Here is a 26737-nt window from a genome sequence, read left to right as displayed (position 1 = left end):
CCTTAGGAGTAACTCCTATCAAAGTTTGCAAAGCCGTTACCCAACTTCATACTTTTGTAAATCTTCCTTAAAACCTACCTTTGCCATAATGTCTGCAAATCACTCCCATCTGGCTTTGACTTGGCTGATGACCACTTTGACCACTATCCTGGCTAGTTTATGCTGCTATTCCTGCCTCTACTACACTGCTCCCCCACGTCTGTGTATTCCCATCACTTTTTGTTTAAATCCAAGACTGTAAACTCTCTGAGGCAGGGACTGTCTTGTTGTCATGTGTTTGCACAGTGCTTAATACAGTGGAGCTCTGATCAGGGCCTCCAAGCAGGGCTGTGATGGAAAATAATAAAAATGACAATGATGACAAAATAATAATAAAGCAACAAACGCCTCTTCAGTTTGAGGATATTAAATAAATATGAAGTTGCATTACAATAAATTATGGTATATTTACACACACGCAGGCATTTATAATCAGTTGTTATATACCAACCATTTAACACAGTCTGTATGACCTAAGTAGTGTCGCTGAGTTCTCTCTTCATAGTTAAATAATACAACTACTGATGCTATGAAGTATACTATTTCTCCAGTAGGAAGGAGATATACATTGGCTCGACAATCTCTTCCACGATACCCATATCTTTTTTAAAAAGTCAAGGTTTTTAATAAAATAGCTTACGAGGATCAGTTTAAAAAGGCTTCCCTGTGGAGTTCTCAAATGTTAATACCTTTTCCTTTTTAATTTCCCTTGTGAACCTCTGAACCAGACATTATCCTCATTACATTTGCACTAATATGTAGCTTTAACAAAAAATATTGTACATGCAAAAGAGTTCAGGAAACCAATATGCTGTAAGTTGTGCCCATTAACAGAAAAAGAAAGCATACATAAAAATATGCAGAAGTATGAAGAATGAAACCGTGTCAGTTTATAAAGTGTAAATGTGAAATTTCATTAGGTAATAAGAGCACTCTCTGTACCGCCTTAACGTGTTTCACAGCAACAGAATTGCATCAGACAGCATACTTTGTACTTTTGCATTCCAGAGTACAAGTGTATCAGTTCCACTGGGCCTCTTAAAACAAGTGTGTGAAAATTACAAATGCTCCTCAGAAAAAGGCAAAATACTGCAAAGCAGCTCCATTGTTTGGGAAATGGAACTTTAAATATAGAAAGGTCATACAAAATAAGACCAAAGAACAATGTAAGGCTACACAGGTACATTTACCCAATCCATATTAAGTCGAGGGGTGTGGGAGATCGGCAGGAAAGGTGGGTATCTGGCTGATAATGGGATACAGAGCCTTTACCAATTTCAAATCCAACCTTGTTCAGCAGTACTTAAACCTAGTTACCATATAGCTGCTTGGTGTCCTGTGTAAGGAGGTTATGTTTACTTAATGTACTCTATCTGCTCCTGTTTCAATCCTTAGGCTAATTACATACAATTAAAAATATTTACTTTACCAGAATATAAAATAGCATCTATAAAACCTTAAAAAAAGATTTACTAAAATATCTTCCCCACTATCACCCTGGCCGTCAGTGACAACTTCCCACCTCAGCACCTTCTCACTCCTCTGAATCCCCCAGGAAAGTATGGAGAATACACTGTAATAAAAGACCTATGCCACAGCCAACAGCTAGCTGACTCGGGCTGTCAGGGCTTGGACTGTGAGGCTAAAAATTGCCATGAAGATGTTCGGGCTTGGGAAACCCAGCAGTAAATCTCAGGCTATGTCTACATTACCATGGTAAGTCTACCTATGCTACATACCTCCAGCTACATGAATAACGCAGCTGGAGTTGATGTACCGCAGGTTCAGTTTCCGTGGGGTCTACACCATGGGGAGCTGACGACAGAAACTCTCCCGTCAACTTATCCTACCTTCTTGTCGAGGGTAGAGTACAGGGGCCGACTGGAGAGCGATCTGCTGTCGATTTGGCAGGTCTTCACTAGATCTGCTAAATCGACCACTATTGGATCGATCTCAGAGTGTTGATCCCAGCTGTAGTACAGACATAGCCCCACAGACTGGGCTCCAGTCTGAGCCTGTATATCTACACTGAAATTTTTAGCCCCACAGCCAAAGCCACATGTGCCTGAGTGAATTGACTCGGTCTCTGAAACTTGGTACTCCTATTTTTTTTATTGCAGTGTAGATGTACCTTAAGAGACTCTTGCAGTGTTGCCCTGAAAGCCTCCAAAAATGGGCTCTGGTCAACTAGGCAGGCAGGAAGTGGAATTCAGAGTCAAAGATCCTGCTCAGAGAATGCTCTACCACCAGCCTCTCCTTTAAAATAAAACCAGAGGGCTGCTAGGTTCGATAATAACTGGGGCTGTACCTTAGGAGGAGGGAGGTGATGTCTTCAACTGACAGCCTGAGCTCTCTTCCTAGTGGACAGGCATACTGTTCAGATACCATTTAGATGAAGTTCTTAAATTATGAAAACTAAACACAAATGTATTTACCCATTAAATTTATTTTGTCACAATATATCAAACATTCCTCCCAATAGTATTTTGTCCCACCAGACAACTAGAGATGGGGAAAGGAAATTAACAGATAAGAGAAATGTTGTCTGTTGACGGCATAATGAAAATCCTAATAATAGGGAAGTGACTAGCAACGCACTTCCAGAATTGATGGTGACAGACCAATCATAACATTAACTCTTTACCATAGTATGAAGAGTTCTGTTCTAAATGCAGTTTCTGTGGGGAGGAGTAGATATTTGTTGCCACGTGTAGCATGATAAAGGTTCATTTGGATTGACACCTTTGAATGTTCAACCTAGAACAACAATAGGGACCAAGCAGATTGAGCTTCGAACCCTGATGGTGTAAACAGGCATTTCACAGCAGAAGCTATCAGTGGAAAGCTAGAAATTTTGGCAGATGAAACAGTGGAGGGAAAGGGGAGTGGTGTCTTAAAGAGACATTTGTCCATTGAACTTTCTCTCAGCAAGGCGGGAAACTGATTCAAAGAACACTGCCCTCAAATACACACACTCTCTCTCTCTCTCCCTCTCTCTGTGTGTGTTTATTTATTGTTTTCATACTTCTGAGTCATTTTTTCTGTGTTTTCCCAACATTAATTCTGTTCCCTCTCTCCTTGCCAATGGTTTTCTTTTTTGTTATACACAGAACTGGTGCCTGCAAGTGGGGAAGCTTTGCCTCTTAGAGGCGCTGGTACAGGTTTCTCTACTCATCTGCTGCGGCGCCTCTTTGTGGTTCATCTGGGGATTAGTTCTCAACCAGTCTGGTGCCCCTTCCTTCGGTTGCCTGCCCTATGGTGTCTTTCTCTCTCTCTCTGGACTTGACTGCTCCCTCTTCATAACCTCAGAGCTACAGCGGACGTAGGTTCCACAGCTTCTTTCCAAAGGACTGATATTCTCAGCCTTTAAGCTATCTATTACTCAGCAGGACAAAAGGAAAGAATGAGTAGTTTAATTTACTTTGCTAAAATGACACATCTAATGATAGAATGTCTATAGGGAGTAGTACTAGGACCCAGGGTCCTTTCATCTTGATCCCTGGCACACAACCTGACAGATGTGAACGACTGTTCACATCATCAGTGCCACTAGTACGATTGACAGTTTGGGCAGTGTCAGCAGAGCAACCAATTATTGGACTGAAGTATGTCGTAGGAGTTTGTCTACCCAATGTGAATCCAATGGAGAAGAATCAAATTAGCTGACACAATGCTGACCACAACTTTTACGGGTGAGTCAGTGCAGATCAGGACAAAACACGTTCAGCATCATTTCCCACAACAGACTAACTCCATGATGCTGCATATGAACTGTCCTAGTCTACACTGATGTAAAATTGTGATCAGAATCATGTCATCTAACTTCATTCTTCACAATCAAATACAAACACAATACCATTTCATAACGCAGACCAGCCCCTAGAAGCGAATCCCTTCATTTGAGGGTTCAAGAGCATTGATGATGCAAAATGTGGGGAAATTTGCACTCAGTGGCTCATTCTCTACCTGCTTTGTGCATTAACATAGTAGAAGGTTTGGGGGTTTTACTCAGCACCTTTCACTGCATCAAAACCTCCTAAAAACCAAGAGAAAATAAAGTCTCACAATGTTTCATTACACAGAGTGTACATGAATGTGTCTGAAACCAAAATCTTGCTGTTTGGAAATCATATTCTAATGCAACAATTTTGAGATTTCCTTTTTTTCCCTAGTTAAAGTAAAGATGTAATTAGTTTCAATAGAAAAATAAATACAGGAGTATATGATATGGCTGCTCAGTGCATGGAAATGTATTAAGTCTATCTTTATACCTCTGTAGTGCAAGTAAACTTAAAAAACTGTTTTGTAAAGGAAAACTAATTTTTCTGATTTAAACCAATTCCATAATTATAAGAAAAAACATGAGATTAGATTTTTAAAGAAAAAAATCACAAAAGAACAGCAAATATTTAGTGACGCACAAGATAAGGATACACCCACTCCAGTTTTAACTTCTCAGGGGGCAGTTCTGTCCTAATGTCATCATAGTTTTCTACATCAGAAGGAATGAACATTGTAATTGGTCGACCCCGCATGAACATCTTAATATACTCTCCCTCTGTTGAAATAAAAAAATATTAATTGCAATGATTTTACTTTCTGTGTTAAATTCTAATGAATATCTCAATATTAAGATGAGAGATGCACATAATATATTTACAGTGTTATGATTATCTTACAAAATGTGGGTTTGATAAAGGACAAGTAAAATTTGTGTATTCAGAAATTATACTTACACAATTATACATGCACAGTTACTGCTACCATAAATGCATTTGTGGTAACTGTTTGGATAACTGTGCATGTATCTTTTTATATAAATACCTGATGAAACCTGAATTTTAAAATTATCTCAAAATCTGAAGTTGGATTATCATAAATAATATTTACCAAACATCAGCATCTTAAAATAGATAACAACAACAACAACAACAAAAAGATGCGTCAAGTGGATATCATTAAAATCACTCAAGAACTCTGGTAATCTGAACATTCAGTAGAAATTAATAGATCACTTTTCCAGCAGTTCTATCACTTCTACTGAAAATATCTCAGCGACAAATAATGTGCACTTCCATAGCACGTATTCATGAACAGATCTCAGAATGCTTTACCAGAAAATGAATTAAGCCTCACAGCTCCTCTTTGAGGACCACTTTTCGTATGGGGCAACTGATGTACAGAGAAGCTAAATGGCTTGCCCCAAATGGCACAGCGAGTCAGTAACAGATAGTAAGCCTGCTTAAAGGTTTCCTTGTTGTGACCACTAGATAAAACCATGGTCCCAGTGGAGTCCTTTCCACACAATGTGCCCATTACAATTTCTGATGAAGTTTAAAATATATCAAGGACCTGGTTCTGAGTTACACTATGAGCACTGTATGCCACTCTGGTAGTGTTAAGAGCAGTGTCAGGGGCCCTAGTGTAATTGAGAAACAGGCCCTAACCTAAATGATTTACTTATTATGGTTTAATTTATGGCCTATTTTCAGTATCTTTCCCCTTTAACAGTATTTAATGTCAATGGTGAATATCACGAACAACACAAACTAAAAAATGTAATGTAATATTTCAGTGTAAAATATACAAATTTGATTAGATATAAACCAACCCCCACCCCCACACAGAGTTTATCTTCCACCAACAGCAGAACTCCCAGATGTTCCTGAGTACGATATCTGGAAATCCTAATAGTTAATACGATCACTCAGAGATCACAGCAGTCAGTTAACCAGTGAATAGGATCCTACAGCTTACTGACAAATAGGGGAAGAGTGGAAGCACAACTATTCAGCATTGATGGATTAGCACTATGGCACTGAGAAGTGGCACAATGACACCTGAAGTGATTAATATTGCCAATTCCAAACTAATATGTTTGATTAATTTTTAAAAATATCTTGGTAAGAAAGAAACTCAAGACAAGCCTTTTACAAGTGACCAAGCAATGTTTTTAAATCATTCTTGAACATGAGAGGCAAGGTCACTGCCTCTCAGATTGCAATGTAGAATATTCTTGCAGAGATGTTTGTAGAAGATTATAATTTAGAGATGTTCTCTTCTAAGGGACAGTATTATGAACAGAGGAATTTGGAGATGTGCCGTGAAGGAGGGGGCTGGGAACACTACATGGCTGTGTGTAGCAGCTCACTACAGAAGCTCTCCAGTTCCTTTTATTAAAGTTTTATTCCTTTCTCATTCACTGGTTTGCTATTTAATGAACCCCAGGATCATTACAAGCTGTCAGAAGTACTGAATGAAAAGGAAACTGCAGAGATTGTGACCTTAAGTCTGTGTTTGCAACTGAAAGCAGAGACAAAGTGAGGCACCAGAGAAACAGGTGAAGCATCAGGCACAGAGGCGTTGGCATGTATTTGGTGAACACAATAGTAGCTGGACTAGTTTAGGAAGTGGGGGGGAGGGGAGAAGCCAAAAAATGGATGTGTTGCAACCTTCTTTCAGTGTGCAATTGTCAGGCAATGTTGTAGAGAACTGGAAAATAATTCAGATAGGGATTTCAACTATATTTAGCAGCCACAGCAGCAGAGGAGAAAAATGATAAAGGGAAAGCATCTATCTTTTTGCATGTTTTTGGGGAGGAAGCACTGGATATTTATATCAACTTTAAGTCTGAAGAAGGTGAAACCATGAAGTTATTTTTTTTTTACTGTATTTATAGTTTTTTTACTGACTAAATTTGAGAAGCATTACATGCCAAAAAAGAATGAAACATTTGAGAGACATGATTTTCTTACATGCATGCAAAAAACTGATGACACCATAGAGCAATATGTCACAGAATTCTGGAAATTCAGTAAAATCTGGGACCACGGGCAGCGGATGAACCATTGGTTGGGGGAAGCTAGCCCCCAGCAGGCCCCACTCCCCACAGCCCGAGCACATGCTTCCCTTGCTGGAGTTCCCCCCCTTCCAGATGGCCACCAGCCCCACTCCCCAGCCTCAGCCCCTGAACACAAGGTGGGCAGCGTGCAGACCCCCCAGTCCCTGCATGCAGGCCGGGGGTGGTCCCCCCAGCCTCCTCCCCTCTCCCAAGCACAGGATGGGCAGCCCAAGCGCCTCCAGCCTCCCTCCCCTGCATTGGGTGGCCCCAGCCGCCCCAAGTCCTGGCTGCCCCAGGCACAGCATGCTTCCCTGACAAGGAGCAGCCTGCCTGGGCTGGGGCCAAGGGAGAAGGGCAAGCAGGAGGGGACTCCGGGAAGAACCGTGGGCAGGGCCATGCTGGGCTGTTTGGGGAGGTACAGCCTTCCCCAGCCTATGCGATGCTCATGCCTGTGACTTTGCTGAGTTGCCAGAGTCTCTGGTCAGAGACAGAATCATTTGTGGCATTAAAGACAATATGTTAAGGGAGAGACTGCTCCTTGAAGGAGATTTAACTTTAGAAACGGCTCTCCAAATATGCAGGGCAGCACAAGCACAAGCCAAAGAGCTGAACTCATTGAGACAGGGTGATCCATGTACTAAGTACTAAAGAATATAGCCAGAATTGGTATGAAAACCACTGCTAGAGAGAAGACTGGATATAGATGATTATGTGGAAGGTGTGGATCACAACATGGTCCCAAACAACGTGTTGCCTTTGGGAAATTGTCATAAATGTGGGAAGAATAATCATTTCGCAAAATGCTGCAGATCCTAAATGCAAAAACGTCAAGTGTATTTAGTTAAAGACAATCTTGAGGAGTTTTTCATAGATGTACTGGAATCTACCAAGCCTGATGAGAGGGGTTGGATACTGCCTATGACAGAGGATACTGCCTAGAACAGGAACTCAGGTTAATATTCTGTCTGAACAAGATTATCAGAGGCTGAATATAAGATCAAAACTGGAACCAACAAAAATATAAGTAACTGGTTATTCTGGAAAAAATATACCAATGAAAGAGAGGTACACTGCTAGCATCAACCATAAAAACAGGTACAGGTTCCCTTTCATTGTGGTGCCAAAGAAGGTGACACCAATTTTAGGCCTGGCTGCATGTGAGAAACTCAGTCTGGTTAAACAGATGCTCTCATTACAAGATAATACTGAACCTGGCTATGAGGCACTGCCCTGCCTGTTTCAATGGTTGGTTTTGCTTGCAGGGTGAACATATAATCCGGATAAACAAGCAGGTCCCTCTAGTTATTCATCCATGTAGAAAGGTTCCATTTGCACTCTGTGATAAACTCAAGGCTGAGCTTGCAAGGATGGAAGCAATGTAAGTAATACAAAAAATTGAGGAGCCACCAGAATGGGTGAGCTCCCTTCTCATCATAGAGAAAAGTAACAGCCAGCTATGCATATGCTTAGATCCCAGAGACCTCAACAAGGCTATAAAAAGAGAACATTTCAAACTACCAAGCAGAAAAGACTCATAGACTCATAGGTCAGAAGGGACCAATATGATCATCTAGTCTGACCTCCTGCACAAGGCAGGCCACAAAACCCTACCCATACACATTTATACAACCCCGAACCCATGACTGAGTTATTGAAATCCTCAAATTGAGATTTGAAGCCTCTCAAGCTGCAGGAATCCACCAGCAAGCGACCCTGCCCCACGCTGCAGAGGAAGGCGAAAAAACCTCAGGGCCTCTGCCAATCCGCCCTGGAGGAAAATTCCTTCCTGACCCCAATATGGCGATCAGCTAAACCCTGAGCATGTGGGAAGACTCACCAGCCAGCACCCAGAAAGAATTCTCTGCAGTAACTCAGTTCCATCCATCCACCCTCACAGACCATTGAGCAGACTTATCTGCGATAATCCAAAATCAATTTGCCCAAATTAATCCCATCTAACATCCACCTATACTATATCAAGCTTAAAGCCAGATAACCTTTTGCCCCACTACTTCCTCGGAAGCGGTTCCAGGAACTTCACTTCCCCTTCAACAAATCGGAACTCTTAAATATCAGTTGTTAGCCATTCGTCCTCGTGCCTACATTAGTACTAAACTTAAATAATTCCTCTCCCTCCCTAACGTTAATCCCCCTGATATATTTATATAGACATTATGGTTCAGTAAATCAAATGCATCCTCAGGGTTTTGACAGCTAAAATGAATCGAAGAAAGTTCAAAGCTATGCACATTTATTACCGCATTTGGAAGCTATAGATTCTTATGGTTACCCTTCGGCATAGCTTCAGCTCCAGAAGTGTACCACAAAACCATACATATGATCTAAAAACATATTAATGATGTTGACACCTCAATAGATATCATCATCATCATCGTCATCATCATCTGGGGCTCAACAAAAGAGGAGCATGATCATAGACTTTGGGAAGTTCTGGATGCAACTAGAGCTGCAAACCTCAAACTAAATAGAGAGAAATGTGTGTTAGGGGTTACAGAACTGACTTTTGTCGGGGACATTATTTCCAACCAAGGTGTAAAACCTGATAAAAGAAAGATTTCAGCCATTGAAATGATGCCATGTCCCCAATCAAAGAAAGATGTCTAACTGTTAGTAAACTCTACACACACACACAAAATACTACTACTACTGTCAGAGAACAAAGATTGGAAACAAGGAAACAAATCTATTTCCAGTTATGAATGAGATGGAATGAGCATGGATAATGTTAGAAATAAAATGTAGTTAGTCAAGGTTTCCTCCCAGAACCAAACAACAAAGTCTGAGAACTGGCAATCTAGTGAATACCTTAGAATACCTGAGGAAGCTCCTACTGAATTCAAAGAATTATTAGGATTGATTGAAATTCTGTGGAATAAAACTGGGGCCCTGAAAACTTACTAGATCTGGACATATTGTGACCAGCCTAACTAGACTTGAAGGAAGACCAACTCAGTCACTGAGACAAAAGAAAAATTATGAGCTTAATAACCAAGCTGAACCACTACGCCAGCTTCTATGGCATGATGATCTCTAACAAATCACAGAGCAATCAAATCTTAAAACATACTAAATAACTGCATTAATTTAGATTGCAAGCTCGCTACAGAAAGCTCTTCTCATTGTATTTGTCTGTAAAGCACCATGCATACTTATGATACTATATAAATAATACCACAGTACCGTAACAGAAAAAACAACACATCCAGGCTGACAAAATTTACATTTGCCATAATTTAATACAGTAAAACCTTTGTTACCCAACATGCTGGGAAAATGGGGTGTGCTGATAAGTAAAACATTCCAGTTAACTAAGAGGGAGGGAGTTTAGCTGTGGGACGGGGTGCAAGGCTGGGGGGTTGGGGCACGGGCTCTGGGAGGAGTTTGGATGTGGGAGGGGACTTGGGGCAAGGGTGGAGGAGAGGATGCAGAGTGCTGGATCTGGGTGGTACTCACCTTGGGCAGCTCCCTGCAAGCGGTGACATGTCCTTGCTGTTCCTAGGCGGAGGCACAGCTAGGTGGCTCTGCATGCTAGCTCTGCATGCTGCCCCTGCCCTGCCCCGCCCCACCCCAAGCGCTGGCTCCACAGTTCCCATTGGCCAGGGGCGGCACCTGCGGGGACACATCACAGCTTGCAGGGAGCTGCCTAAGGTGAGCGCCGCCTGGATCCAGCACCCCGAACCTCCCTGCCCCAAGTCCCCTTCCATAACCAAACTCCCTCCCAGAGCCCATGCCCCACACCTCCTCCCTCACTCTGGACCCCTCATGGCTATTCCTCCACATAGGAGCAGCAGGGACATGTTGCTGCTTCTGGGGAGCCATGCAGAACCAGGTAGGGAGCCTGCCAGCCCCATGCCAACCGGACTATAAACCGGACTTTCAATGAAGATCAGAAATGGTGGTTTATAGAGCTTTCTGGCTGGTAAAGTGCCAGATAATACACCTTTTACTGTCTTTGCATTTACCAGTGTACAAAGAAATCTAATAATCAGCTAAGAAACCCAAAGAGATCTTTCAAACAGAGTGACTGTACCTCAAGATCCTACTCTATGTAAATGACTAACAAATTTGACACACCTGTTTTATGAGGTGATTGTTCAGTCATTTGATGAGGTGAGTACTTGAATTTAAGTATTCTGTTCATTCTAAACCAAAATCCTTTGACTAATCTGACAGATGAATCAGTGTACCTGAATATCTGAATCACGAGCTAGTTAACAACTCAGCTGAATCACGAGCTGAGTTGTTAAAGCTGCAGTTTGACTGCTTGTGTGACATATTTAATTTAAAGCAGTTAGCTTTATTATTTGGCAACAACTTTTATTGCTGATTTATAGTACTTTGTTTTCTTGTTGTCTAACTAGCAGTCAAAGTAGATTTCAATAAACCAAATTTATTAAGTCCTCTGACTTCAAAGAACGTGACTTCATGATGCATTTGCCACTTTTAATGTACTCAAGTCAGCCATCTGAAACATCAAGAATTCATTTAACTTGAATTTCAAGCAGCCTTTAGTCCTAAAAGTAGAACTTCCCAGCACTGGAATCATATGAAGCAAGATTTTCATCATATTCTGAACACAACTGAAAGATAGCATAAAAGTGACCAAAGGGCACAGGTCACTGAAAATTATAATTTTGCAGTATTGCACCAATTATTCCTATAAGTAATGAATAGTAGTTACTGAGTCCAAATGAAATTAATCCATGCATACAAGTTTTACCTTCTCAAGAATACAAAGTGGCTCAACTTAGTTTCATTGTAATAAAGCAGGTATCAAAACAATGCCAAAATGAATATAAAAATAGCTGTCCAAATTCTCTGCTTGTGTAAATGGCTGCAGCTCCACTTACCTCGCTGGAATTTTGCCCATTTGCAGCAGTAGAGAATGTGGCTTAAAGTTGAGAATTATTTCCAAGTAGCCAGACTAGAACTGCACTTATTTTACCAGAGCTATGTATTACTTAGTTACATTTTTGTGTTGACACAGGCTACAACTGGTCTGAAACTGTTTAGGTAATTATTCCAAAAAGTCATATGTTTAACTGATTTTTTTCAACTTACTTGTTATCATGTACACTCCACAAAGACAAAACCATACTGGCTATCCACTGATGTTAAGGTAATAAAAATGAACCTTTTATGAAAATCTTGTATTCACGCTTCCATAATTTAACATACAAATACAGTATTGTCTCCAGGCATTTACAAACAAGCACTCACAGTGAGAACTTAAATTCCTGTTTAAAGACTGAATTTTGTGACTTTGTCCTCACCCACAACTATTTCACATTTGGGGACAATATATACCTTCAAATCAGTGGCACTGCTATGGGTACCTGCATGGCCCCACAGTATGCCAACATCTTTATGGCTGATTTAGAACAACGCTTCCTCGTGGAGGGCAGCGAGTGTAACCACTGAACGCCACCATACTTGCTACCTGGAATCCAGTTCAGAGTAGACTGAGTCCTGTCAAAACATCTGGACTCATGGACAAAGAGAGACACAAGGAATTCCAATCACATGTGAGGTTCTAAAACAGTTTCCATCCCACCTAGGAACCACTCAGCCTAGACCAAATCTATCACCACAGCACCAGTCATCTACACACATTATCCTAGAACACTCCAACAGCCATCTAATAAGCGATGTCACATACAACCATCTCGATATGCTCAGGAACAAACACCAACCTGAATCGCCTCATAGCACACCGACCCTACATGCCTCAGCTCTTCCATCCAGGACGCAACAATCAACACGAATATCACTACTTCTGTTCTACAAGAGCACTAGATACACACGTCCCCGAGCTTATTGGTTAGGAACCTGCTAGCGCTTTACTGGACATAGGTCCCTATAACCTCACCTAATGGCCACTCTCGCCTCAAGAACCAGAGCGAGATAAACACTAAAGCGAGAGAATCCTATGATCTATGTCCACTATCTTCATGTAAAAACTGACAATACCCACACACCTGCACCGACAGTTGAATAAAACGAGAGTAGAGCAACGAGTATCAGGGCGAGAAGCAACTACACATCATGAGAGAGCCATGCACCGAGTCTAAGCCATGGAACACGGCCCAACATGAAGAATAACAGAAGCCACTAGCCATCAACCTGAGAGAGAGAGTGACCTCTCCAGATGGCATCTCTATACAAGATCTAGACTTGTATTCCTTAATGATGAGGAATCACCCTCACTCACACTCAGTCTTGGAGCAGGGCCAGATCTCACTCGCTATAGACCACGCTTGCCCCAAGCTGAAAGACAAATAATCTCACCAAGACAACTCGCACACCATATAGCAAGAACCATTCAAACTAAACCCAGAAAGCTATCCATGACTAGAAATGCCAGATGCCTACTGCTGATCCACATAATCTTTATCCAAGTGGCACAGCATATGGATAACCCTAAATCACATCAGATCCACAGCCATATCAGGTGAGAGTTCAAATTCGAACTCTGCACCCTCATCACCCAATGACATGATATAAGCCACATGTCCAGCAATGCCCTCACTGCCAATGTACAATTGGCACAAACCAGTAACAGTCTTTCTTACGCGCAAGAAGAAATAAATGAGACCAAAATCTTGAGACTTCAGGTACATTCTATAAACAATCACACAAGCCTCTCAACCTCTACTTAACCACTCCAGTGAACAAGACCTCAGAAAAGTGGGCACTTATTCGCAAACCAAAAAAGCGTTGCAACAAAATCAGACTCCAAAGAGATAGAGCCGAGAGAGCTGAACTCACAATAATATCAGCAAATTAGACAGTAATATAACTCAGGCACCTCTAATACATAGCAGAAAATGACATTTTTGCCAACTCATAAAGAGACTGAGAGGTTTGGGGATAGTGGGTCATATCCACTAAATTGAATCTATTTCCCTAATGTTAAGTTCTCCCTCACATCTTCTATGAAAAGTCACTTAATTACACTTAAAAGTTTTTTTTTCTCCTGCTGATGATGCTCATTCTCATTGGATTAGTATTCTTTCCCTGTTGGTATGCAATACTTTCACCTTTGTCATGTTCTCTGTATGTAGTAAATATCCTCCTGTACCTGTGATGCTCTCTAACCACTCCGAACAAGTGAAGCTGTAGCTACACGACAACGCTCCATGCGTGCAAAAGCTAATAACTTGTGTGCTTTGAGGTCGTAGTTCTCTAAGGTGCCCATCAAGTACTCCTGGTTTCTTTTGCCGCGCGAAAACAGACCTACAACTACGGTATTTAGACACATGCTGCAATAATGAAATTTTCTCGTGAGTGCTGGTCTTGAAGTGACGTTTACTTGGACTCAGCCTAGACAATTGGGACCATCGAACATACAAAATACGCTGAACCCAAGGCACACTCGCATCGCCCCTACGCACACGCATTATTCGTTGTGGTCGGCGGTGTACCCGTGAAGAGCTATGAAGAAGGGAAGGCACTGCAGATACTACTAGTTTGAATGCTTTGGTCGCGATAGTGGTTATTAGGCTTATTCTAAAAGCGATCTCTCAGATATCGATGATGCTCTCTCATACCTTACTCTACTCTCAAAAGATACGGGCATTCATCTGAGGCCTTTCTTGGGGTGGGAGAGTATTAGTTATATTTCTCAGATTTAATTCTAAGAGATACACTTTCCAATTAACTGCAGATAGTATTTCACATACCAAAAGATAGATGTATTTACATTACAACAAATATGTCTAACTTGACCAAAGCCCTCTCCTTGAAAAAAAGATACACAGCATTTTCTTGGCTTCCCCTTCTGTCTGAGACCAAAAATCTCATTAGGTATAACCCTGAGGGCAAATGACCCAACTATGATGCCATCTTTGAACAGTACACAGATGGCAGTATGTCAACAAAACAAATGTCACAATGTATTGCCAGGAGGTCTCAACATATGCCAGCACCTCCTGTTAAAGAGCGCAACACAATATGAAGGAAATCCTAAAAAATGTGGATACTATCTTCTCTCTGGTTTATTATAGTTCTTTATGATTGTAGTGTAGACGTTGAGGGCTATCTTGAGGGATGACATTATACATCGAGCTATTTATTCTCCTCGCGTATTTACTCACTGCAAGAATAGGGTATACAAATATAACGTTACCTCTGTGGATTGTACAAAGAGAGATAAACTAATATTGGATCCAGTTTATCTCAACAGCATTTTCATATTCTCCATAACTACGAGTATCTCCATCTCGTTGAACACGCTGTGTTCTATTCCATAGTCTCAATTTTAATGGATTGTCACTGAGAGCATGGATGATTGCCTTACACAGAGTATGCATATACAGCTAGTTGAACAGACAATCAGTGTATCGTTAATGCAAGAGAGCACAGGACGAGAGAGGTATGCAGACTTCACTAATATCAGAGTAACTTGAGTACTATTAGAAAACATAATTTCTATCAACCCAGGAAGGCAGTAGAATACAGAACTGAACAATTCGTATTACAGCTAGTTGAAGGGATGTTCTGACTCACATCTATGCATAAAAAAAGAAAAAAACACTTTTTAAAGTGGCAAGAGACTTAATCTTGACAGCTATTTAAATCGTTGTGCAGGACGTCTATTGCATCACACAACATCCACGTGCTTAAAATAATCAGAGAAAAAGGGTAGGAAAAGACAAAACAGATCGGGCTAGAATTGGTTAGGATCAGGACCAGAAGAAGTCAAAGAAAAAAAAATATATATAACTGGAATTAAGGGCAAACATCTCTCCAGCTTATAACAATGATTCAGTGTGCAGAATCCCAGCTTCTTCACACTATCGCTATGCGATACGTACTACATCTTCATTATTGGCATCATTGTTGTTATTGAATAAAAAGGACATATCACTATGCAATCCCATACAAGCTACAGAGCATGTACAAATGATAGACTCATGCGAAAATGAGAAGATAGGCGTGTGACACGATGTCACCAAGTAGGTAGAGGGGCCATGCTGCTTCCACACAAAGACCAGCACTAGTGTCCACTTTACACCTTAAATACAACTCCTCCGAAATGAAAGCCGATCAACTCTATAATAGGTGTGAACAAATATCGGCGAGATAATATGTTGTGATACAACAAGTGTCAGATGAGTGTCATAGCACTTATTTCTGGTGGTGTATGTCACTTGTTGTGGGAGCATGGCCATCCCGGCATGCCATTGAGCGACACCAGGTGCCCTGGTGCCTCAGATGGTCTGCCGCAAAGGTAAGGCTGAAAGAGACGACACGGAGAATCTAGAAAGGAGAGGTGTCGAGTCCGCCCCCTCCACACTGTCGAGTCCCCCACGCCCTACTTCAAGCCTCCTATGCGGCTTTCCATATACGCATACATTCGCACAGAGCAAGATTAAAAAAAAAGCGACACCTCCTTGGGTAGGGTTTGATACACTGGGGTCACTTCATCAAACTGGGCCGGAGGGTATGTCTCCTTACTCACGCGTTGCTCTTTCTTGAGTCTTCATTGACAACCAATTCCACAACACACTTACGCGTGAACTCAGCCGCTATACTGGCTCTCTGTCGCTCACCACCACTGCTCACTAGGGAGCAACTCGCACTCATGGCGAGAGGGCTATATTTTGCAGTTATCTTGTCACTACAGCATGACGAGTGGTATATACTGGCCTAGTCTACTCAATTAAGTATGTATAAATATACACTTCCACGAGTTCAGACCAACAAACCCATACCTCTCTTAGCCTAGGCGCGTGGTTAAATAATAATCGGGGTTTCCACCCTAGTATCAAACATCATACCATTCTGAGGCTGAAAGCGAGAGGAGAGAGAGTGAACTTCCCATTGAAGTAAACTGCTCCTCAAGTCACGCTGCTGAGTACTCAATAGAGATAGATAGTATAAAAGGATCATCGTGCACTGCGAGAGAAAACTAAAGTAAAGTATAGGTAGCGTTCCTATATATACATGGAGCTATTAGGCACAAAAGGTAGATTCTTGAATTTTCCAGTTTTGTTTCGTTTATCATGACAGAAAGTTAAGGAGGGCCAATAGTCTAATGCCCAAGAGCAGCCTATTCTGCAAGGCTATTACGAGGTGCCCTTTCATTCAAAGAGAAGGCAATGCGAGTCACAGGTTACTTCGCACAATAGAACACGAGATGTCTCAATAATCTACCAGGCGCAAGTTCATGTAATCATGTCAGCCAACATACTAGACATAGTACATCTTCAACTAAAGTTTCAAACTCTTCTTTAACAGAATGCAAATTTAGGGGTGGGGAGAGGAGTAGTAATCGTCCTTCAGAAGTTAGCAAACACTGCGTATAGATTTTAGATCCTCGCTCGCATATAATAGTGGATACCAGAAGGCACATCGAGAGAGCGAGTCTACGGCATCAGCCTGCCAACTTAGCCCCTTTCGCCCTCATTACACAGCGATCAGGAGATGGAACGCACCGGAGGAACGGGGTAGCGCTTCTCGAGTTGTCCACCCTCTGTCCGAGCAGAAGGAAGAGACCCTAATGGGAGACCTCTAACTCAGCTCACGCTGCTTAGAGTAATTACAAAGCAATTTAAAGTCCGCGCCAGGCCTCACCACCACTCCCCGCCCGACTACCAAGCTCAGGCTGTAGTCTGGGCCAGCTGCCAGCTGTGGCCCACTACGCATTTCTTTCTATTCTTGTGTACACAGTACCGGCGCAACAATAGAAAGGTATAGGGGGGACCGAATTTGGATGGAAATGAGCTATCGAGAGCTAAGCCAACGCAATGAGGGATAGGTAGATATCTTACCTCTGAGTAATTAATGAGTATAGGCACAAATAAATGCATCCTCCTATAAATCATGCTGCACTAGATAGGGAAGCATGGAATAACATTCAAAGAGGCACAGGTGGTGCTTTGTAGACTTTTTGACTATGGAGTCTTAGATCTTCTTCAGAGTGTCATGAGAGTGCATGGTTGTTCTGGCCTCTTGATCATGAGTGAATGCAAAAGATAAGATCAGTGGATTCACCTGCAGGCAAGGAAATCACCTGCAAGACATGGGAATTTTAAGAGTGCCAGGACAGAGAGATTAGACGTAGAGATAGACTGAGAGAGGAAGGTGAATAGGACTAGGGGCAGGGTATACAAGGGAGCTTTTTCACATTACTTTGCAGCGGGCTTTTTCGGGCTCTAACAAGGAGCAATAATACAGAGATAAGAAAAATGAGATTGATCTGGGAAAAAGTGCACATCTGAATTAATCTGGGAGAAAATATCCAAACTGCAGGTATTCAATGGAAAGAAGAAACTGGGGATACGGACAATGCGTGAAAGAGCCCTATGGGTGATACTGGACAGCAAAGCTAAAATGAATTTGCAAAGTGATAAATGGCAGCCCAAAAACAAATGCTGAATTCAGCTAGGGGGGGGGGGGGGGGGGGGGGGGGGGGGGGGGGGGGGGGGGGTGGCTGCACATGCAAAGTCTGCAAATGCGTGGGCAAGGGTAAAGCCTAGCTGCAACGAGACTGAAATACTGCATTCAAATTTCCTGAGATCACAGTCCAGACTCACTGCAAACAGGAAAGATTTTCAAGAGAGACTAACCAAAATTGATAAGGGACGTCAAAGGAGTAAACACATGAGGAAAAGAAGATTAAAGAATTTATATCTCCTGTCTGTGTGCTCCATTCTATGCATCCGAAGAAGTGAGCTGTAGCTCACGAAAGCTCATGCTGAAATAAATTTGTTAGTCTCTAAGGTGCCACAAGTACTCCTGTTCTTTTTCCGGATACAGACTAACACGGTTGCCACTCTGAAACCTGAATTTTCTTGGTGCTTATGGATTAGCTAGCTAGTCCTGAAAGTACAAAATGACTCCAGGCATCGCTCGCTCCCCAACTGTTTGCTACCGAAGCAAGAAGGGAGGAGTGCAATAATGTGAAGCTTTGGGGAAGGGAGGTTATCTACAGCATCCTCAGATATAGAGTAGCTCTCTTCATCTTCTATCTGAAAGATACTGCATTTCTGGCCTTTGTTGGTATTTTGTGTATATTCCAGATTATTCTAAAGATACACTTTTTAATGTATTTAATCAAGATGTATTAATCAAATATTACTTGACCAAGCCTCTCCTTGAAAAAAAGATACCACAGCATTTTCTTTGCTTCCCCTTCTGTCTGAGACCATAAAATCTCATTAGGTATAACCCTGAGGGCAATGACACTATGAATGCAAAATCTTTTGAAACAGTACAGATGGCAGTATATCAACAAAAACATTTTCAAACAGAATGTATTTGCCCAGGGCCAAATTCCTGTAAATACAAGCTATGAAAACCAGAAGTTTAACTCCCTTTTAATTTATATGGCTTAATTGGCATGTTGAAGAACAAACTGAAATTTATTGGTTTCCTCCCAAATTTTTAACAATTTTCTGGGTACAAAGAGATATTTCAAATTTATCTCAAACATTTCTTCTCTTTCCATCTCTTACCACCTCTTCCAGTAGTCTCTAGGAAGAGCGAGCTATTTCCTAGGGTAGTGCAAAGCAGAAAAGTAGGTGATCAGGAAGAGACAAGAGGAGAAACTTAAAAGAACTTTGAATAGAAAAACATAATTTCCCTATCACCCAGGAAGGCAGTAGATACAGAACTGACAATTCTGTATTACAGCCTAGTTGAGGGATGTTCTGACTCACCATTCTATGCAGAAAAACACTTTTTAAAGTGGCAGAGACTTATCTTGACAGCTATTAAATCCTTGTGCAGGACTTGAAACATCCCCCCAAATATAGGGGAAAAAAAGGAAAAGAAAAACAATGGGCTAGAATTGGTATGATCAGGGACCAGAGAAGTCAAAAAGAAAAAAAAAATATATATATACTGGAATTAAGGCAAACATTTTCAGCTGTATACACAATAATTCAGTTGCAGATGCAGTTCCTACATTGTATGGATTATTATCTATTATTTGCATCATTGTTGTTATTGATAAAAGGAGTTACATATGCAATCCTATTGCACAGAGCATTACAAATGAAAATGCTGGAAATGAGCTAGAGTAAAGTAGGAAAGACAAGCTGCTCCACAAGCATCAGTACTTTACACCTTAATACAACACTCTGATGAGAAGGATCAATTATAATAGGTGTGACAAAATGGCCGATGTTGGTATAGTGGGTGTCATGCTTTTCTTGGTGTGTGTGTGTGGGAGCATGCCATCCCTTGCCCCTGCTCTTGGGGCACCAAGGGCCCTGCTAGTGGCTCGCAAAGGTGGTAGAGAAGGGAAGTGGGGAAGGGGTCTGGTTTTGCTCCTCACTCTGAGCCCCAGCCCCTCTCAACCCCTATGGGTTTCTTACCCTCTTCCCCCTTGGGTAGGGTTACCCTTGGTCCTTGATGCTGGGGGAGGGAGTCTCCCTTCCTCCGGTTTTCTGGTCTTTCAATTCTCAGCAACACACTTCCCAACTCCAATCCTTGCTCCACACTGTCTACCTGAAGCAGGGTTTTTTTTTCATTAGATTCCTGACAGGGCCTTAACTGGCTGCAGGTGCTACAATTAACTTGTAATAACCTTCCGCAGTCTACAGCAAACCATGCCTTCATTAGCCTAGGGCTTATATATCTCCCCTCGACCACTCTCTCACTGCTCCTTGATCCTGCTGTATCACATAGGATAAAAAAAAGGTATCTCACTGAAGACTAAAGTATAAGGTAAAAGGTAGGTCCTAAAAACATGGAATTGGCACAAAGTTGAATCTTTGATTTCAGTTTCTACATGACAGAAAAGTTAAAGATGCCAAGTTGCAAAAGCTACCTTCAGCATAGATGTCTTCAGCAAAGAGCCCAATGTCACAGTATGTTCCAAATACTGAGCAATATCATCAGGAATTTCATGTAATTTCATCAGCCAACATACTAGACAATACATCTTCAACTAAAGTTCAAGTTTACAGAATGCAAATTTAGGGGTGGAGGGAGAGAATGCCTTCAAAGATAACACTGCGTTAGATTAGTTCCTCTAATGTATACAAAAGCAGCTGAGGAGTGCTACGGCATGCTGGCCATATGCCTTTCCCCTCACTACACCAGCATCAGGAGATGGAATAGGAGGAACCTGAGCTTTGTAACTCTGCGAGGAGGGATGGCCCTAGAGCCCAGACTCAAGCCCAAATATTTACAAGCAATTTTTAGTCCCGCAGCCTAACCCCCGTGAGTCCAAGTCAGCTGAGCTGGGCCAGCTGCAGCTGTGCCACAGATCTTTTATTCTAGTGTACACATACCCAAAGAGGTATAGGACGATTGGATGAAAGCTAGAGAAGCAAACGGAATGAGGGATAGTTCTTTCCTCTGGATATGAGATAGGAAAAACTGCATCTCTATAATTATCTGGAAGAGGGAGCATGAATACATTAATGAAATGTGCTGACACTATAGACATGGAGTCTTAGACTCTCATCTGATTGCAAGGAGGCGATGTGTGCCTCTTCTATAGGAATGCAAAGATAATCAGTGGATTTCACCCTGCAGGGCAAGAAATCACCTGCAAGACATGTGGAATTTTAAGAGTCCAGGACAGAGAATTGGGAGGGAACTGAAGATAGTAGCAAAGTAAAATATAGGGACCTAGGGCCTGGTACAAGGGAGCTTTTTCCATTCACTGCAGCGGGCTTTTGATCGGGCTCTATAAAGGAGCAATATATACAGAGAATAAGAAAATGAGATTGATCTGGGAAAAATGCCATCTAATTAATCTGGGAGAAAATAGTCCAAATGCAGGTATTCAATGGAAAGAAGAAATCTGGGATACGACAATGGTGAAAGAGCCCTATGGGTGATACTGGACAGCAAGCTAGACATGAATTTGCAAAGTGATATGGCAGCCAAAAAACAAATGCTGAATTCAGCTTGGGGCTGCACATGCAAAGTCTGCATGCCGTGGGCAAGGGGTAATAGCCTAGCTGCAACGAGACCTGAAATACTGCATTCATTTCTGAGAATCACAGTCCCAGACTACTGACAAACAGGAAAGATTTCAGAGGAGACTAACCAAAATGATAAGGGACTCAAAGGAGTAACACAGGAGGAAAAGATTAAAGAAATTTATATTTATAGATGAGCTAATAGAAGACTAATGGGTAGGGGTTTCAAGAGCAGATGAAAGCTGCCTGCAAATATCTGAATGATATAAACTGCAGAGGGATGGAAACAAGAAAGGGAAAATTGCCCCCCCCACCACCACCACACCACCAGGCAAACCTGCCTGATAATGAGATGTCTCAGCATGTACAATAGCTTCCCAAGGGCAAGGGGGAAACCCACATCACTTTGTACTTTTAAAACAAGACTGGCAAAATATTTGAAAATGTACTGTAGAGAACAATCGTTCATTGCTAAGGAGACAGACTGGAAGGCCTCACCAGTCTTTGTCATCACTAACTGCTACAATTCTAGGAAGGGGAGAATCTGCTTGACGTATTGAGAAAGCATATAAATTATCCAACTCTGTAATATCATTGGAGTAGATACGCGTAATCACTACCAAGCAGGTGCTCAGATACCATGGTGATGAACAGCATATAGACAATCATTAAAATCCCTTTCCCTTACAAATTAATCCTTCCCATCTGTCATCTGAACTGCTGTATATTGTCTACTCAGTGAACTCTAAAATGTTAAGACACAAAGAGCCATAGGGCACATGGCTCAACCCCACTTGTTTACATCATATACACTGTGCTTTGGCGTGTTTTTAAGCTAATCCTGACATTTACAAACTAAAAGAACAACTGTAAAATTAAAAACAGCTCAGCTATGCACTACAGAAATCTACAGTTAATTTGATTCAGCAACCTAGTACTTTGTAATCATATGCAGTTGTCTTCGATCACCTCCAGGCAGGGGTTTTGGCCAGGGGGAAGAGAGATTCCAGCATTTTCATTACGTAAAATGATTCTTTCCTTAATGCTAGCCTCTTTCCCAACAGCTTTCCCTCCCTTCAGCTCTACATCCAAGAATGGAATACATAGACTATCCTGGGGAGCAAAGATCTTGAAGATAGTTTCCAGTTAGATATGCTTCCTGCATCAGAGCACCTTCAGCCAAACCACTATGGTTATAAAAAAAAAAAAAAGAAAAGAAAAGAAAAAAAAAAGTAGCTGCAGTTTTTCCATTGTGGAAGAATTTGACAGTAAAAGTATAAATTTATTATTTTAAAATGTTGTCAGAGTGCCACCCAGGCAGTCCAAATCCATCTTAAAACAAATAAAATGATGTGTAATGACTTCACTCTTTAAAGAGCACTTAAAGGATATTTAAGGGTTAATAGTTTTTACTGTAATGTAAACGTAATAAAGTATAAAACTTTGTTTCTTCACACATGAATCAGCTGGCAGAGGGGGCTACTGATGGACAAGTAACAATTCCATTACATACCGCTGTGAAATAGCAGAAAGCAATCAGCAGTTGCTCTGGAATAAATTCTGTTGTTGTATAGCTAAAATCAAGGGCCAGAGGAATGAATGTTGAATGTATATATTTCATAAGCTCAGTACATCTAGTGCTATCTACCTGCTTAACAGATGAAATTCTGGCTCCACTGGAGCCAATGGCAAAACTCATTGATTCCCTTAGTAGCTCTGTGTGTGGGCGACATTTAAGAGAACAGAAAGTTAGCAAAAAATAAAACATACAAAGACAAACAGAAAGGGTCCAACTGCACCCTCAGATACACAAGTGATTTCAACATTGGATGTACCTGAGGAAGAAGGACCTAGTGAGGGCTTTAAACTCACCAACGTAGTGAGGTAGGCTTTAAACTAGACTTTATAGATATGTCTACGGTGCAGTTAGACAACCATTGCTGGCCTATGCTAGCTGACTCGGGCTCAAAGGACTCAGTTTATGGACTGCTTAATTGCAGTGTGGACATTTGGGCTCAGGCTGCAGCCTGAGCTTTGGTACTCTCCCACCTTATAGGTCATAGAACCAGGGCTCCAGTCCCAGCCCAAATGTCTACATCACAATTAAACAGCATCTTAGCCCTAGCCTGCCGGCACAGGCCAACTATGGGTTTTTAATTGAAGTGCAGACATAACCTAAGGGGGCAGGTGACAAAATCCCACAAGCAAGTATAAAAAAAAGATTATTTTGACAAAGGGCTGGAAGTTGTAAGGGGGGTCAGGATGGAAAATTATCATAGGGTATAGAACCAACAAGAGGGAATACAATCTGCTCAACATCTTAGATGTGCATATACAAATGCAAGGCGTATCGGGAATGAAAAGAAAAAGCTGGAAATCTTAGTATACAAGCAAATTATGACTTAACTGGCACCACAAAGACTTGGTGAGATAAATCTCATGAATGGAATATCTGTATAGAGAGGGATAATCTGTTCAGGAAGAACAGGCAGGGAGGAGATGCAGTATTATATATTAAGAATGTATACACTTGTTCTGAGGTCCAGAAGGAGGTGAAAGCAGACGCGTTGAAAGCTCTGGCTGAAGATAAAAGGAGGAAAACTGGGGCAACATTATGGTAGGTGTCCATCACCTACAGACCACCAAACCAGAGGGAGGAGGTGAACAAAGCATTTCTAAAACAAATAACCTCAATACCCCAAACACAAGACCTCACAGTAATGGGGGGGGCTAACTATCCAGATATCTGTTGGAAAAGTAAAATGGAAAAACACAAAATGTCCACTATGTTCTTGGAATGTGTTGGGACAACCTCTTATTGCAGAAGATGGAGGAAAAACCAGAGCGGCAGTTATTTTAGACTTAATTCTGACTAACAGAGGAAATTAGTTGCAAATCTGAAGAGGGAAGGCAATGTAGGTAAAATTGATAATGAAATAATAGACTTCAAGTTTCTATGAAAAAGGAGAGAGAGCAGCAAAATAAGGACAATGGACTTCAAAAAAGCACAAAGCTAACTTTAAGAAACTGAGAGAACCGGCAGGTAAGGTCCCAAGAGAAAAAATTTCAGGAGAGGTCGCAGTTTCTCAAAGAGACAGTATTTAAGGTACAACAGCAAATTATCCCAAGGAAAGATAAGAGGAATAGTAATTGGCCAATACGACTGCAACAACAGCGCTTTAATGATCTGGAAATCAAAAAGAAATTCTACAAAAAATAAAGTGGAAACACAGACAAATTGTTAAGGATGAGTACAAAGAATAGCACAAACATGAGCAGGGACAAAATCATCCCTACATTTCTATGATTCTATGTATCTGATGGTGAAATGGTGAATTGGGCCTGGAGAGGCCAATTCTATAGTCCTCCCTTAGGCATGAGTCACACTAACATTGAGTTTTGCCCTTATGAGCTCCAAGACTGAATCCAGAGTCTGTACAACAGTAAAACGATGGTAAAGACAAAGAGGAAAGAAAAGTATTAGGAATTAACAAAGCACTGAAAATTACTAAAAACAACAAAATTAGGAATGTACTGTGTGTTTTTCATTAATTCTTTCACATACGGTATTTAATTTATTGCCATACAAAAATGCCTTTAGGGACTGTACTTTTTATAAAGTGAATAAGTGAGTCATGCACAGAGCTGCTATCACTTTAGACTTTATAGTCATAAAAAATAACCCTGGCATTCCAATGAAAAAAAGTTATTTTTATCTTCTTTAAGATATACAGAGTCTTTGGCACCATGCTCCATCCTTCTGGGTGTATAAATTTGAATACTTTATGGTTAGTACTTGAAATCACGTCTCTGCTGAAATAAGAAAATGCAGGTTTTTGCTAGGTGATTATAAACATCTGCTGGTAAAGAACTTAATAGAACAACTTTAGCTAAGGGCCTAATAATGCTGTGGTAAGCACCTGCATAATTCACACATGCTTTTGTTGGATTTCACGGAATAGACCATATGCCTTCCAGCACTGGAATTTGTTCTATGAATTTGGTTTACAAGGATTAATGAAGCAAAAGGAGAAAAAAATTCCTGGAGCAGGCAAAAATAATATTTAAAGATCTAATATTAACTAAATTCTATCATCATTGCTGAATCATCCTTGTCTTTATCATGTCTGTCCCAGCTGGGGTCTAGGAAAGTTCAGGACTTGGATGAGGGCTAACTGGCTTCAACTCAACTCTGAGAAGACAGAGGTAATCTTGGTGGGGTTAGTGATAATAGAGGGAGCATTGCCACCATCTGTAACAGGTGAACACCTCAGCTGAGATATTATACCCAGGGTTACTCAACAGAATGCCCATGCAGCAGCTATGGCCAAGAGTGCTTTATTTTTCCCATCTGCTCCAGCAGAAATGCAGAACCCTGATACAATTATTTATGCCTTGCTCATGTTAAAATTAAACTGTTATACCGTGCTACGAATGATGCTACACACTTAGACCATTCAGACACTAAAGTTAGTGCAGAAAACTCTGAAACATCAGTGCAGCACAGAGGAGAGAGCAATGCAGTGAGAAAAGTAAGTTTTGCAGAGACCATGAAGATCTCTGTCCACTTGAGGGGCTGTGTTTCTGTTATTCAAGGGGTGGTGAGAGGCTCTAGAAAACATCAGATTTTTTTTGAAAGGGTGGGATAGCAAGATAAGCCTATGAACTGGATAGGGAAGGAGATCAGAGCTTACACTCTGGAGAGTATGGAGGTAGAAACAGAATTAGTCTCTCAGTTTAGGCCCCTCAGGACAAGTTTACTTATTCTACAGATTCTAAGAGTAAAATGTTTTTTCAAAAGGTATATTTGCTGAGCTTTTTTTTTCAACATTTAACCATTTTTTAAAGGAGAAGAAACATTATTTTCCATGCTAGGAATCTCATACTGCAGTCAAAGGTGCTGTTCCTTCAGGGACTCATTTAGATTAATTCTCCTTTCTTGTAGCAGTCA

General features: G+C 41.2%; 1 protein-coding gene across 3 annotated transcripts in view; it reads right to left on the bottom strand.

Moving 5' to 3' along the window:
• The window catches only part of EML4 (EMAP like 4), a 273980-nt gene that overhangs the window by 64799 nt on the left and 182444 nt on the right, over window positions 1–26737 (bottom strand). For all 3 annotated transcript variants that reach the window (XM_032773633.2, XM_032773631.2, XM_032773635.2), the window contains 2 exons: window positions 4474–4597; window positions 491–640 (listed from right to left, as the gene is read on the bottom strand). In XM_032773633.2, the coding sequence (XP_032629524.1) occupies window positions 491–640; window positions 4474–4597 (274 nt within the window). The remainder of the gene's footprint in view (window positions 1–490; window positions 641–4473; window positions 4598–26737) is intronic.

Source organism: Chelonoidis abingdonii, chromosome 3 (assembly GCF_003597395.2).
Source record: "Chelonoidis abingdonii isolate Lonesome George chromosome 3, CheloAbing_2.0, whole genome shotgun sequence".
Lineage (NCBI taxonomy): Eukaryota > Metazoa > Chordata > Testudines > Testudinidae > Chelonoidis > Chelonoidis abingdonii.
The sequence above is the reverse complement of the archived record's forward strand: the minus strand, read 5'-3'. Positions and strand labels throughout refer to the sequence as shown.